The following is a 16,405-nucleotide window of genomic DNA, read 5'->3' on the forward strand; positions in this document are numbered from 1 at the left end:
CCGAAGGATCTCTTCTGTGCTATATTATTCTGTTATTCTGTGAACTCTCAGCTATGTTGCTGCTTTGCATATCATGTTCCGTAGGATGTGGATATGCAGCACATGACAGGCCACAGCCCAACCAGCCCATATCAAACTTACGTTGCATTCGAGCCTCCTCCAATCTTTCCTCATGTAAACCTATCATCATAACCTTATATTCCCTTCCCCCTTGTATGTTCTCGAGCTTCCCTTAAATTAATCAAGGTTATGCGCTTCAACCACTCTCCGTGGCAGTAAGTTCAACATTCTTACCACTCTTTGGATAAAAAAGTCTCTTTTCAATTCCCCATTGATGTTTTGGTGACTATCTTATACTGATAACTTCTGGTTATGCTCTTACCCACAAGTGGAAACATTCTGTATCCACTTTATCAAAACTTTCATACTTTGCAAGACATCTATTATGTCACCTCTCAGCCTTCCAATCCTTTCCTGATATAGAGCCATACGTTTCAGTGACCATCCTTGTAAATCTTCTCTGCGCCCTCTCCAGTGCCTTTACATCGATTTAATTATAATACGGCAACCAGAAATGCATGCAGTACTCTCAAGTGAGGTCTAACCAAGGTTCGATACAGGTTTACCATAACCTTCTTACTTTTCGATTCTATCCCTCTGATTTGCTGTTTTTGATGAGCTAACCTGTGACGAGCTTTTAATGATTTGTTTATTTGCACGCCAAGTTTTGTCACTCTACCCACTTAAACGTGCACCTTCCAAGGAATAAGTAACATCCCTATTCTTCCATCCAAAATATACTTTGTTTATCTATGTTGATTTAATTTGAAGTTATTTGCCCATTTTGCAAATTTTTTTTTTTTAAATTTAGAGTATCCAATTCATTTTTCCAATTAAGGGGCAATTTAACATGGCCAATCCACCTAATCTGCACATCTTTGGGTTGTGGGGGCGAAACCCACGCAGACACGGGGAGAACGTGCAAACTCCACACGGACAGTGACCCAGAGCCGGGATCGAACCTGGGACCTCAGCGCCGTGAGGCTGCAGGGCTAACCCACTGCGCCACCATGCTGCCCTTTTGCAAATTTATTAACATCCTCTCACTTCTGATCATCATTGTTATCTGCGACATGACCATATCCATCCTTAATGGTGCTACTTTCAGCTCAGCCGTCCTTTTCTCTGAATGTCCCCATAAAATACTTTACCACTTTGCTCGATGTTCTTTGGCAACCCAATTTTTATAGTTCCTCTTTGCCTTCCCAATAGTTTTGATTTCTCTCCTAATCTTTTTATTTTCTCCATTAGCTGCATTGTGGCAGCTGAACTGAAAAAAACATCATCAGGACCTGGCTGGAGAAGTAAAAGGTTAGTGGATGGATAAAACGAATAGAAGTGTGGGGTGACAAAATCAAAAATATGGAGGTAGCCCTCTCTGACCAGAGTGAGTGGATTACAGAGTTTGAAAAAAAACCTCATCTTCAGTCCTGGATTCGAATAAGTTTTTGAAGAATAAAGTAAGTAACCTGGAGAACAGGTCTCAAAGACAAATATCTGCCTTGTGGGTCTGCCGGACGGAACGGAGGGCAACACCCTCACAGAATTATAGCTGGCATGTTATCGAAAACGGTGGGTGAGAAGGTGCTCTGATCCCCACCCGGAGCTAGATCGGGCTCATCACACACTGCGACCAAGACCTCCTGCAGAGGAACCCCCTCGAGCAATGATCTTGAGGATCCATAACTTCAAAAGAAAAAGAGCAGATCTTGCGATGGGACAAGGAGCATCGAGACATTAAATGTGAGGGTCACTCGATCCAGCTTTACCAGGACCTTAGTGCTGAGTTAGTGAAAAAAAGCAGCATTTAATGGGGCAAAATCTGCCCTATTCAAAAGAGGTATCTGGTTTGGGCTATTTTACCCAGCCCATCTTGGAGTCTCAATCAAGGGAAAGGATCACTTCTTTGACTCCCCAGACGAAGCAAACACTTGTGTTAGAAACTTGGTTCGAATTCTGTGTAAATCTTTCTCTATTGTTGTCTAAAAGTTAAAATTCTGTATGTTCGGAAGTTATACTTTTGTTGTTTATATGGCTGAGTTATTACTGTTGAAGTGTCCTCCTTTTTTTTCCAATTATACTATTGCTGTCATTGCCACTGAATTGATGTGTGATTTTTTTTGAATAATATTAATAAAGTTTATCAACTTTTAATAGAAGGTTGGCTGGAGAGCCTCAGCTATAGCTAGAGATGGGCCTGGAGAAAGGAAGTTATAAATGTGGGTATTCTGCAGCTCCCACTCGCAGATACTCGGCGAACAGGAACTTATAGTGTTAAAGAGTTTAGGTGTTATACAAATTTGATGTTTGTTGGGGATTGAGGGGTTAGAGGGAGGGAGAGGGAAATAGCTAGTAGTCTGATGTTGCCCACTAATTTGTACTTGTCCAACCATTGGACTGGTACAGACTGCAGTCCTGGTGAAATCTCCTCGCCGTGGCATTACAAAATTTCTTGCTTGCTGAACTACAGATGTTACGGCTGACCCCTGGGAGAGGCGGTCGAGGTTCTCCTTTCCACCTTATAACCTGGAATGCGTGGGGTTTGAATGGACCAATGAGGCAGGCAAGGGTATTTGCACATTTGAAGGGTCTAGACCCGGGTGTGGTGTTCCAACAGGAGATCCACTTTCAAGGGAAGGACCAGATGAGGCTTTGCAAAAATTGGGTGGGACAAGTCTTTCACTCAGGCTTTAATGGTAGGGCCAGAGGCACGACAATACTAATCCACAAAAAAAATACAATTTACTCCCTCCCGGATTATAGATTACTCCAATGGTGGCTACATTATTGTCTGTGGTTCACTGGAAAACACTCTGGTTATTTTGGTGAATAATTATGCTCCCCATTGGGACGACTGGAGCTTCATAAACTCCCTGGTGAACACCCTCCCTGATTCGGATGACTCTGGGAGGGGACTTAAAACTGTATCATAGACCCTAAATTAGGCCACTCCATATCCAAATCCCAGTCCCAAACTGGGATGTCTAAATCATTGACCTCTTTCATGGATAGGATTGGAAGAGTTGACCCGTTTTCTGCATTCAAACAGTAAAGAATTTTCTTTTTTTTCCCCCGCACGTTCACCACGCCTACTCCCAAACTGCTTATATTGTGAAGATAAATCCCTCCTCCCCTGAGAACAGCCAAGTACCAATTGTCATCTCGGACTATGCCCATCATTTTGTTGAATTTTGCTTTGATTTTGGCCCCCCTGAGCGCCTGCCTGGGAGTCTAGACACCCCTTACTGTCAATGACAAATTTTGTGAGTGATTGTCTGCTGCTAGCAGACTTGATCAAACTCAATAAAACATCCAATTTCTCCGTCAACTCTGGGAAGTCCTAAAGGTCGTTTTAAGGGGGAAATTACCTCATATAAAGCTCAAGTTGTGAAAAAGGAGAGAGTAGAACCACAAAGGCTGGTGGACTCCATCTTGGATGTTGACCACCAATATTTGACAGTGAAGGCTTTCCAAGTCAGGGAAAGGACAGGGGCAGAAGCATGGGAACACCTCCACCAAAAGGTTGTCCTCCAATTCACACACCCTTTTGAGACTTGGAACTATATCATCGTTCCTTTAGTCACTGGATCAAAAGCCAGGAACCCCCTTCCTCACAGCATTGTGGACGTACCTACCCCAGATGGACTGAAGTGGGTCAAGAAGGTGGCTCATCAGCACCTTCTCAAAGGCAATTATGCATGGGCAACAAATGCTTCTTCGGCTTTTTACATATTTAGTTAGAAAGGAGTTCTGAACACCTTTTTGGAACTCCATTCCCTTATCCCTTTTCCCTACTTCTTCTGTCCAATATCAGAGTAATCAAAAGCCCCCATGATTATTATTCTGTTTTTTTACTCAATTACCTAATTTATTGAATAATAATAATCATAACAATCTTTATTAGTGTCACAATCCAGGAATCAAACACAGGTCCCTGGTGCTGTGAAGCAGTGTTAACCACTGTGCTACCGTGCCGCCCCTTTCTTGCCACATCGCCCTCTATTAGGTGATTTGTAGACTACACCTATAAGACAATAAGACATAGGAGCAGAATTAGGCCACTCGGCCCATCGACTCTGCTCCGCCATTCAATCATGGCTGATATTTTTCTCATCCCCATTCTCCTGCCTTCTGCCCAAGGCCCGCACATCCTTCCTTAGATACAGGATCCAAAACTGCTCACAATACTCCAAATGGGGTCTGACCAGAGCCTTACACAGCCTTAGAAGTACATCCCTGGTTTTATATTCTAGCCCTCTCGACATGAATGCGAACATTGAATTTGCCTTCTCAACTGCCGAATGGACCTGCACATTAATCTTAAAAGAATCTTGAACAAGGACTCCCAAGTCCCTATCTGCTTCTGATTCCCTAAGCATTTCCTCATTTAGAAAATAGTCTATGCCTCCATTCCTCCTTCCAAAGTGCATAACCTCACTTTTCCACATTGCATTCCATCTGCCACATCTTTGCCCACTCTCCTAGCCTGTCCAAGCCTTCTGCAGCCCCCCTGCTTCCTCAGTACTATCTGTCCCTCCACATTGTATCATCTGCAAAATTAGCAACAGTGCCTTCAGTTCCTTCTTCCAGATCATTAATGTATATTGTAAAAAGTTGGGGTCCCAGCACAGACCCGGCACACCACTAGTCACCAGCTGCCATCCTGAAAAAGATCCCACTATCCCCATCTATGATTCTATGACTGATCTTTAATATGGATTACTGCAATTATGCTAGATGTAATACACATAGCTAATCTACCTCCCATTTTCCCCCTTTATCTTGTTTAAATATACCCTGTAACGTTTAATTTGAGTCCTGTTTTTTCCTGCAGTCATGTCTCAGTAGACTGCAATTTGCAAGCTTCCTGACTTGAAAACAAGTTAATTGAGAGCAAGCTTCAAACAAGATCAGAATACACTACCACGAAAACTAAATTTTAGATCAATCAGAAAAAAAGTCACATCTTTACCAATGCATTAAACAAAAGTACCTGATGTCCACACATAAGACTTTGTGCTGCCAACATGACTGATTTCATTCCAGAGGCACAGACCTTGTTGACTGTTGTTGCAGGTGTGGAGACTGGCAAGCCTAAACCAAGAGAAATGTTTTCTAATTATCAAACATCATCGAGAACATTTAGAGTAACTATTTTTCTTGACACTGAACTAAGACAACTATGGTCAGAGTTTTAATTATGACCCAACCCAAAGTTCTGTGCCATATAGACCGGCAGTATATTACCTGCACCAAGGGCAGATTGTCTAGCAGGGGCTTGTCCTTCTCCAGCCTGTAAAACATTGCCCATGTATACTTCTTTCACTTCTTCTGGAGGAATTCCTGTTAATTAAACCAATATACATAAATTCTGCTGCATACAAGTATTCAATTAATTTACACACTTGTAGAAAATAAGCACAGCTATGTCTCAGATTTAACAGAATAAATGATCATATCATTTGGTCTACAGAAATATGGATTAATCACCATTGTTGTAATGTAATAGGCGATAGTGCAAACATATTGCATAAGAGGGGTACAGATACATCCCATGATATTTTGCTCAGCTATGCCAATGGAGAAATGTCAGGTGGAAGCCATGTGCTTTATGAGGTAAGAAAATAGCATGAGATTGATGATTTCAAACTGCTCTCAAGTACTTTGTATCTTAAAAAACAGTGTTAATATACTGGAGAAAATGCATTGCTTTAGGCACCTCCCCACCTTTAAAAAGGTAACAGGCTTGGAAAATTGCATTTTTAAAACCAAAGTATCTATAAACATTCACGTTGCACAGTACTAACACTGGAAAAACCACTTGATACTGAAATGATAGAGCTTACATGACTGCAATGTAATATTATAAACGCATAAATAAAAATGTATCGGAAATTAGGTGAAGGTTTCTTCCAATGTAACCTTGATACTGATTTTGTCCACTTGTGGTTTGAAACCCGAATCTGTACAGTACCCTTTTCTAATTAAACTTCTTAGCATCAAATGGCGTTTATGAATGTCTCTCGCTTGAACCTTACTATGGATATTTAAGCCGAAACAGGTAATGAGGTTTTTGCAAACTCTCACATTTCTACAATTTTGCACCATGAAGCACATGCTAATACTCATTTGTAAATCAAACTGCAAATTATTCAGCACATTTGGGGATTTTGTTATAACTTGTAATATAATCAAGGTCACCACCAGACATCATAAACACGTCTTGGTGGCGGGTGAAGAACTGAAGGAATTAGAACATAGAACATAGAACAGTACAGCACAGAACAGGCCCTTTGGCCCTCGATGTTGTGCCGAGCAATGATCACCCTACTCAAACCCACGTATCCAGCCTATACCCGTAACCCAACAACCCCCCCTTTAACCTTACTTTTTAGGACACTACGGGCAATTTAGCATGGCGAATCCACCTAACCCGCACATCTTTGGACTGTGGGAGGAAACCGGAGCACCCGGAGGAAACCCACGCACACACGGGGAGGACGTGCAGACTCCGCACAGACAGTGACCCAGCCGGGAATCGAACCTGGGACCCTGGAGCTGTGAAGCATTTATGCTAACCACCATGCTACCGTGCTGCCCCTGGGCAATGGGGAAAATGGTATTCAGCTCACCAGCTCCCTTTTCCTCATATCCTGAGACCGTGTCAATATCCTCTACCTTTTTACATGAACAAAAAGTTAAATATTTTGTAAAATGCTTCAGCTGAGTCTACAATCACTGCACTATGTAGCGATCTACGCATTAAGGAATTTAATGCGTAAATGAATTTAAGCTAATTCACAAATTAGATTTAATGGTTACTTTTCTTCCATGACATGATTTCTTCAGTCCAGCATCATGAAGATCTCCAATTTATCTTACCATTTGCTTCTATTAATGTAGTTTCAGTTTTATCTGGCTTTATTTCACAGAAAAAAATGAATTAAAGCTGAGGAAGAGATTTTTAAATCAAAGAACAGAACATAGACTCATACCTGCTCTTTCAATGGCCGCTCTTATTGAAATTGAACCAAGCTGAGTGGCTGTTAATGAGGAAAGACATCCCTTAAATGAACCAATAGGAGTTCTGGCTGCACTTGCAATGACCACTTCCTATGGTTTAAACATATTAAATTCTGGTATTAATATAGATGTTCAACTGTAACTGAAATTTTAAATAAGATAGACCTAAGACATTCTTTACCTTAGAAAATGCTTTTGTTTTATCGTATACTAATATTGGCAACTTACAGTGGATAAGCAGAATACAGCAGATGTAATTTTTCTAGACATCCGAAAGGCTTTGGATAAGGTGTGACATAACTAATAAATCAGAGCGTGCACAGTCAGGAGACAAGTAGCAGACTGGACAAATAGATAGCTTCAAAACAGCAGAGTTGGGTCTAGGGTGCCGATTCAGAACGGTAGGTACAGGCTTTCCAGGGGATCGGGGACCACAGTTATCCAAATAGGCAGTTGACTAGTTACAAGTTAAGAAATAGTAGTTTGAATATGATACATTAACTAATTAGCCAGAAAAGGTATATGATCAGTGAGAGTGGTTTACTGGTTCCAGACAGTGGACAAACAGTTGGCAGTGTGTATTGACCTCACCATCCTGAGAAAGCGGCTGCCAATGACTACAGCAACCTCCCCAGCAATCAGCAGTAAACAACCCGTGACAGTATATCACCCGTGCCTGAAAATTGTTAATATAAACTTTTTCTGAGGTTTGGTAGTTTGTTCAGTGTCAATCATCTACCCAAACTATTCTGACCAATGGATACAAGACAGATATCCAAACTGTCAAGAGTGGTTACCACCCTCCCTGTTGTCAGCCTGCTCAATGTCAATTTTTTAGTTTACATCATGTTGCGGGTCATGTCCTGGTGCTTTCTAAATACTTGCATAGATAAGGGGTGCACAAGACGCAACCCTAACAGCTTAGGAATGTCAACATAGTAGCCTGAAGACTGTTTATAGGTCGAAGTGTTTAGAAATCCTCACTCCAGAGAGAAAATTTATGCTGTTCAGCAACTCCTATGAACATTCTACATTATGCAGAAATACATGTTTATTCAAGACCCCAATTTCTTACACAGGTGGCGGAATGTGTGATCCCACAAAAATCAGAGCTGGGACCACTGTTGTTCACACATTATAACAAGTTAAGAGTTTGGAATAAAAAACATAACTGGGTGGTAGGCAGGGAGAGGTAGTCAACACAGATATGAACTGGAAAGAATTCCAAGACTTTAATAAAACATGTAAAATGGGTATATAATTGGTCTCTAGCCAACTGTTTTAGTACACGTACAACACTGACATCTATCCAACTATGTAGAGGAGTGGTGTTGACTTTCAAACATCAGCAAAGTGATGATAGCACTGTCAGTGGCACCTTCCAAGTCAGCAGTGACTTGTTCAGGACCACTCAGCTCTAGACCTCATTACAGTCTAGATTTAAACATGGACAAGAGAGCTAATTTCTACAGGTCAGGTGAGAGTGACTGCCCTCAACATCAAGGTGGCATTTGATATCGAATGACATGAAGGACACAGAAAAATGTCTGTATTTTTAAATCACGGGATGTTGGTGTCGCTGGCATTTAATGCCCATCCCTAATTGCCCTCGAGAACAGTTAAGGATTAACTCTGTTCTAGTGGTTCTGGAGTCACATGTCAGCCAGAGCGGGGAAGGATGATAGATTTCCTTCTCTCAAGGGTATTAATCCAATTATCTCAGACCCAGGACATCACTGCAGGAGTTCCTCAGGGTAGTGTCCTAGGCCTCACCATCTTCAGCTGCTTCAATGACCTGCCCTCCATTAAAGTCAGAAACAGGGACTTTCGTGACAATTGCACAATGTTCAGTGACATTATCAACACCTTAGATAATGAAGCAACCTGCCGGCTTGCAGCATGATCTGGACAAGATTCAGGGTTGGACTGACACTCACACCAGACAATTGCCAGACAACTTCTATCTCCAACAAGAGAGAACCGAATCATCTCTCTGGATGTTAAACAGTTACTATTAAGCAGAAACTCAACTGGACCAGCCATATAAATTCTGTGGCTGCCAAGAACAGATCAGAGGCTGGGAACTTTTCTGCAAGTAACTCACCTCTTAATTCCCCAAAGCCTCTTCTCAATCTAAAAGGCACAGGTTGGCACACCCTCCACAACTTTAAACATTCACTCTCTTCATCACCGGCACACAGTGGCAGCAGCATGTAACCTCCACAAGATGCGCTCCAGCAACTCAGCAAAGCTCCTTCGACATCACCTTCCAACCCATGACCTCTACTACCCAGAGGAACAAGGCCCTTTGATGCACCACCAACTACAAGTTCCCCTCCAAGTCACGCACTATTCTGACTTGGAACTATGTCATTCCATATGTTCTTTCATGTTGCATCAAAATCCCTTCCCAACAGCACTGTGGGTGTACCTACAACAGATGGACTGCAGCAATTCAATTCACCCACCACCCTCTCAAGGGAAATAAGGTATAGGCAACTTGAAGGAATTAATGTTCCAATGAACACAAAAAAATCTTCACTTCTACAGCTCCCACAATGCCCATTTCCTTTCCCCACACATCCCCAAAGCCCCTTCCCCAGTGCACCTCTTGTCCTTCCGAAGCCCCCTTCCCCAAATCTTGTTGTTCTTCCTCCCAAAACCCCCATTCTCTCTACTCCCACCAAGTCCCCATTCCCCTATGTCCCTCATCTCCTTCCCCATTCCCAAACCTCTCTCTTTTCCCTGCCCAACCCCATTCACCAATCCCACAAGCTTCCATTATCCAACCTCCATCTCTACCTACATGCCTACCAAGACCCCATTCCTCACCTCTTCACCCCTCCAACACTGCACCCAACTGACAAACATTCATTCCCCAGTTTTTCGTTCCCCCTTCCCCACAACCATCAGCCCTCAGTAATTTGATTTTCCCCTTCCGTACCAAGTTGTGGCTCGGAGTGTCAACACCAAGCAGTACCAATTATGAGCTCCATGGAAAAGGCAGAAAAGCAATCCAGCTTAAAATTAATGTGGCATGAATTGTTCTGACTCTTGCCACCAAGATAACAATTAGTCACATACTGCCCATTTGTCATGTGGGTGTCCTATTTCAATAAATTTAAACAATTCATCTGGAGACAGCGCACAGGATAGGAAATCTCGTTTCTTGGAGGGTTGGGAACCATGTGGTGGAGTGAGCTGTATTCTTAGCTTTTGTGGAATGAGGAGTCCTTTATCTAACAACCATAGTGGCAGATGCCTGGAAGGGGCTCAAGCAATCATTCAATTTCAGAGATGGACTGGTCTCTCTCTGTCTCAATTGATGCTGGGTAAGAGATGTGTAATTCTTTCCCACCCCCCCTCCTCGCATTTACCAATGTGTCATGTTTTCATTTGCGAACAGATTTAGTGCAATGAACGCAATCCAAAGTGTCTGTGATTTCAAGGTGCAGCTTGTATCCATCATAAACAAGTTATTTGGGACCGTCAACACGTGACTGAGTTTTGGGGATGTCAGTTGTACAGGTTTAATTTTAAATATAGTCATTTTGTAATTGTCACAGAATACTGTGCACATTTCTGGTAAAATATCCTAATCCAGATGGGCAGCACGGTGGCGCGGTGGTTAGAACTGCTGCCTCAAGGCACTGAGGACCCAGGTTCTATTCCAGTCCTGGGTCACTGTCTGTGTGGAGTTTGCACAATCTCCCCGTGTCTGCGTGGTTTTCACACCCACAACACAAATATGTGTAGGTTAGGTGAATTGGCCAAACTAAATTGCCCATTAATTGGAACAAAAAATAATTGGGTATTCTAAAATTGAAAAATATATATCCTAATCCATAATACTCCACGCAGATTGCAGTAAATTTGCAAAAACGTATTAAATGCATTCTACTTACATGTAATGTGGGTCCAGATGAATATTCTCTATGCTTCCAACTTGAAAGCTGAGATAAAACACATTGTATTAAAGAAAACTAAGATTATAATGACAAAGCACATTACAACGGGTATTGCACGTCCAAATAACATACATTTAGCCAATAAAAGCAAAGCTTATTTTAGTCTTAGGACTTACTATATATTAGCATGAATTTTATTTTCTATTTTGATTGGCAAAGAGAGTCAAAGGCCAGCTCTTTGGTGTTATTCAGTCTATTTGTTGACTGTATCTCAAAGTCCGAATTGCAAAAGAATGCATTATTTCTACATTAAGACTACCTCTGGCAGTAATAACTATTGTTAGCTTAACCTTGAGTACGGGGGAAGATTTTAAAACCAAATTAAAAATGAAGCTTGTTTCATTCATTCCGATATCACTACTAAATAAGTTTCTACTGAAGCCTCAAAAAAAGACTGACAGCAATCACTCCTAAACATGTTTTTAACTCTTCAAATTAAACCAACTGTTGTAGTCTGCGGCCAAAATCGAATTAAGTCATTAAGATATTTTATCAGCAGGGGAGTTGGAAGAGAAATTTGGGCTCCCGCCGGGAAACATGTTTAGATATCTGCAGGTAAAGGCATTTGCTAGACGGCAGGTGGAGGGATTCCCTGCGCTCCCCGCGAAGGGGGTGAGTGACAGGGTGCTCTCGGGGGTCTGGGTCGGGGAGGGGAAGATATCCGATATCTACAAGCTTATGCAGGAGAAGGAAGAGGCGTCAGTAGAGGAGCTGAAAACGAAGTGGGAGGGGGAACTGGGGGAACAGATCGAAGACGGGACATGGGCTGATGCCCTGGAGAGGGTAAATTCTTCCTCCTCGTGTGCGCGGCTTAGCCTCATCCAATTCAAGGTGCTGCATAGGGCCCACATGACTGGGACGAGGATGAATAGGTTCTTTGGGGGTGAAGATAGGTGTGCCAGGTGCTCGGGGAGTCCAGCGAACCATGCCCATATGTTCTGGGCATGCCCGGCATTGGAGGAGTTCTGGAAGGGGGTGGCGAGGACGGTGTCAAGGGTGGTGGGATCCAGGGTCAAGCCAGGATGGGGACTCGCGATCTTTGGGGTTGGGGTAGAGCCGGGAGTGCAGGAGGCGAAAGAGGCCGGTGTGCTGGCCTTTGCGTCCCTAGTAGCCCGGCGAAGGATTTTGCTACAGTGGAAGGACGCGAGGCCCCCAAGCGTGGAGACCTGGATCAATGACATGGCGGGTTTTATTAAGCTTGAGAAGGTTAAATTCGCCCTGAGAGGATCGGTGCAAGGGTTCTTTAAACGGTGGCAACCTTTCCTCGACTTTCTGGCTCAACGATAGGGTACTGGGACAGTAGCAGCAGCAACCCGGGGGGGGGGGGGGGGGCGGGGGGGGGGGGGGGGGGGGGGGGGGGGGGGGGGGGGGGGGGGGGGGGGCGTTGATTATGTTAGCTTATTTTATTTAAATTTGATTTATCTAATTTTAATTTATGGTTAAGTTCTCTTGTTTGGGGGGGGGGGTGGGGGAATGTGATACATGTGATGTTACGGTATGGGGGGAATTGTGGGTGTTATGGGGCTGTTAGTTGCATATTACTGCTTTTTGCTATACTTTTTGTTATATTTTCTGCAAAAAATTCCAATAAAAAAAATTTAAAAAAAAAAAAAAAAAAAAGATATTTTATCAGCAGTCATGTGGGTTGTGGTGTCAGAAGGGCTGGTTTAGCTCAGTGGGCTAGATAGCTGGTTTGTGATGCAGAACAAGGCCAGCAGCGCGGGCTCAATTCCCGTACCAGCTTACCCAAACAGGCACTGAAATGTGGCGACGCGGGGCTTTTCAGAGTAACTTCATACTTGTGACAATAAACGGTTATTATTATTAAGTAATAACTGTTGACCTTTCATTTTAAAAATAGAATTTTAAAGAAAATTAACACGAGTATAGATACATACAAATTCACAAAAAAATATTTGGTGCTAAAGATTAATTTGTCTTCACACATGGGAAAATATATAGTAGTAAGATACTCGCAACTTTGGAATGAGAGAGAAATGGCAAAGAAATGAAATAAAATCCCAAAATAGTAAAAATGTAATAAAAATTCAACTTTAAATAAAAATCACTTATTTGGCACATTGAAAGATAAACATTTCTCCCTGAGTAATCACCAGCTATTTGTTCAATTCTGCAGTCATTATTGCACCATCGTTGGTCAAAGATATGTGAACTCAATGATCCACCATTATGAAATAATATGACCTTTGTTCCAGATATGAACCCAACCCTTACATTTATAATGATTGTCAGAAACTTCATATACATGTCAAGATAATGTTATGAAAGTCAAAAATCTGATGTTAAAAAAAGATGTACACTACTCCATGTCTAAAAACAATAACAGATCTTGAAACATATCCAAGTTCCCTTGATAACTGCAGCATGTATTTGAATCTTATATACGACACATGCCTGCTGCAAGACGATTTACCATCTACCATGTTGGGATTCGAGTCTGGGACTCTAGGGTTTTTGTTATACCAGTTCAGTGACCTTGACCAATCGGCCATATCAAGAACTCCAGAATAATTCAATTCTGAATTAGCTGTGCTAATTAGTGTCCATACATCTGGGCAGGGAAGGAAAACATCTTATTTCCGTTTTTTGATCACTATCCACCAACCTCTATTAGAAACCCGGAAGTATCTAAATATCATACAGGATTATGCTTAAATGTGGTTGTCTCACAGGGCAGCATGGTGGCACAGTGATTAGCACTGCTGCCTCATAGCATCGAGGACACAGGTTTGATCCCGACCCTGGGTCATTGTCCGTGTGGAGTTTGCACATTCGCCTCATGTCTGCTTGGGTCTCATCCCCACAACCCAAAGATGTGCAGTGTAGGTGGATTGGCCACGCTAAATTGCGCCTTAATTGGAAAAAATAAATGTGGTGTCTCACAGTTGAAGAGTCTGGTGACATTCACATATGAGTAATGATTCCCTGCTGGATCACTGTCTGTGCAAAGTCTGCACGTTCTCCCCGTGTCTGCGTGGGTTTCCTCCGGGTGCTCCGGTTTACTCCCACAGTCCAAAGACGTGCAGGTTAGGTGGATTGGCCATGCTAAATTGCCGTTAGTGTCCAGAAAGCTTAGGAGGGGTTATTGGGTTATGGGGATGGGGTGGAAATGAGGGCTCAGGTGGGTCGGTGTAGACTCGATGGGCCGAATGGCCTCCTTCTGCACTGTATGCTCTATGTTCTATGATTGTTTAATGAGATGCCTTGAAGCCTGCAGCACTCATGAAGATGTACTTAGAAAGATTGATTAGGAACCTTCATAACTGTTGTTCATCCTTGGGGAACAGACTACACCTACTAGGTCCACCTACCAGGAATTATAGTGGAAAGCTATAAACATTCCAGGAAAAAATAGATTAAAGCACCACTTACCTAATTCATGATGAGTTTTGGCCAGAATTCTCCAGCGTTCGCTGGTGGCAGGATTCCCTGGTCCCATCAGCTGCACACCCCTGCCCACAGGTTTCCAGGCAACGTGTGGCAGCATCAATGGGAAATCCTATTGGCAGCAGGAGGAAAAGAGAATCCCGCCAACAGCGAATGGTACACCAGCTCCAAGAAGCCAGAGAATCTCTATTAATGTAATATAACATGAAATGAAGAAAACGCACAAAACGATAAGCCTTAACCGGTTTGTTTAGCTAACAGGAACTGGCTTTGGTAGAAAAGCAAACATTTGGGGACAAGTTGTTATTTACCTTCCATGAAGTTCTTTTGGTTGGTTATCATGCGCAGTCAGAACAGTAAGATTTATTTTTCCCTTTTCGGATATTTCCCCCCATGTAAATCCCAGTATACATATACATACACCTGCATCCGATGCACTGCTTTGAGAAACATATTCTAAAAGAAAACTAAATTAGCCAATCGCCTGTCATAGAATTATAGAATTTACCGTGCAGAAGGAGATCATTCGGCCCATCGAGTCTGCACTGGCACTTGGAAAGAGTACCCTACTTAAGCCCACACCTCCACTCTAACCCCATAACCCCACATAATTTATTTTTGGACATGGCCAATCCACCTAACCTGCATGTCTTGGACTGTGGGAGGAAACCGGAGCACCCGGAGGAAACCCACGCAGACACGGGGTGAATGTGCAGACTCTGCACAGACAGTGACCCAAGCCAAGAATCGAACCTGGGACCCCGGAGCTGTGAAGCAACAGTGCTACCCACTGTGCTGCCATGCCTCCACCTGTAATATGCTGTCACATAAATTTAAAATGTTTAACTCTTAATCTGGTTTTTCCCCTTTGCACACACTGCTCAGTGAGAGGCGATCTAAACAAATCTTGAAGCAACTGATGGATTATTGATTGTTCTACGTTTCTCTACATTGACAGCCTTGGTTCTTCCAAAAATCGGGATAGGGTGGGGAGTGGCGAGAGATAACCTTTTTTTTTACACATATTAGTTTCAGTGGTTCTGATTGAAGATCCTCACCCGAAACTGAACTCCTGAAACACTATGCCGACCGATAGATTTTAAAGCTTGCAGTTTATTTTTTTTTAAGTCCACTATTTACCAACTTGTGGAGGGGGGAGTAGGCAAGTCTCATTCACTACGAGTGACTCTCACCTCGGGCATATGATTGTCATTGTGGAACATGTTCAGATGGGTTTGCACCAGTTACTCTCCGGTCCAGATTGCACAAACTATAATGACAGACCGCCCGGTCTATCCAAGGCAACTGAATTCACATCAACGGGAGTCTGACTGAGCCCCCGCCCCCTATCGACCTCTACAGATCACCTCACCGCCACAACCTCTCAAAGAACCGGATTCCTCACCAGCAGCCGCCGTGCCACACCGTCCCCTCTCTGAGCTCGCCGGCTGGCCAGATAAGCGAACCGAGTAGCCGCCATTGCATGCAACCAGTGACCACCTTCACCTTGAGCAGGCTCGCTCAAAACAAGCACCAATCATAAGCCTGCAGCTTCGCTGTCCAATGGCGGCCGGCGATGATGGAAGGTGGGGCCTCGAGCTGCCGAGGACCGTAATGGTGCGCATGTCCCTGGGGCATCCTGGGGGTTGTAGTCCTGTCTGGAGGAGTCCGCGTCAGCGCTCAAACAAGCTCGTGTATCTGTTTCTATGACGTGAATAACACTTTTGTAATGCCCCAAGTCTGAACTGGCACAAATGTTAGAGATCCCAACATCAGGGCAATGAGAATGTGACACAAATTGCAGACCCATTCGAACACTACTTAATTTTAAACCACCAAGAGTGATCAAGAGGACACAAATCCAGTTCTACATTTTTGCTTTGTTCATTTTGTTGTATGTTGTGAGTTCCTTAAATTACAGACATCAAGGACTTCCAACAAAGGTA

The 16,405-nt window shown here is 43.1% G+C and overlaps 1 protein-coding gene across 1 annotated transcript in view; it reads right to left on the bottom strand.

The window, feature by feature from the left end:
• acat1 (acetyl-CoA acetyltransferase 1) overlaps positions 1-16,046 on the bottom strand; it is a 45,587-nt gene extending 29,541 nt beyond the window's left edge. Inside the window, exons 1-5 of the mRNA XM_038818029.1 lie at positions 15,865-16,046; positions 10,989-11,036; positions 7,056-7,173; positions 5,308-5,403; positions 5,054-5,154 (exon numbers count right to left, since the gene is read on the bottom strand). Of these exons, the coding sequence (XP_038673957.1) occupies positions 5,054-5,154; positions 5,308-5,403; positions 7,056-7,173; positions 10,989-11,036; positions 15,865-15,939 (438 nt within the window). The 5' untranslated portion in view covers positions 15,940-16,046. The remainder of the gene's footprint in view (positions 1-5,053; positions 5,155-5,307; positions 5,404-7,055; positions 7,174-10,988; positions 11,037-15,864) is intronic.
• Positions 16,047-16,405: the final 359 nt, after the last annotated feature.

Source organism: Scyliorhinus canicula, chromosome 14 (assembly GCF_902713615.1).
Source record: "Scyliorhinus canicula chromosome 14, sScyCan1.1, whole genome shotgun sequence".
Taxonomy (NCBI): domain Eukaryota; kingdom Metazoa; phylum Chordata; class Chondrichthyes; order Carcharhiniformes; family Scyliorhinidae; genus Scyliorhinus; species Scyliorhinus canicula.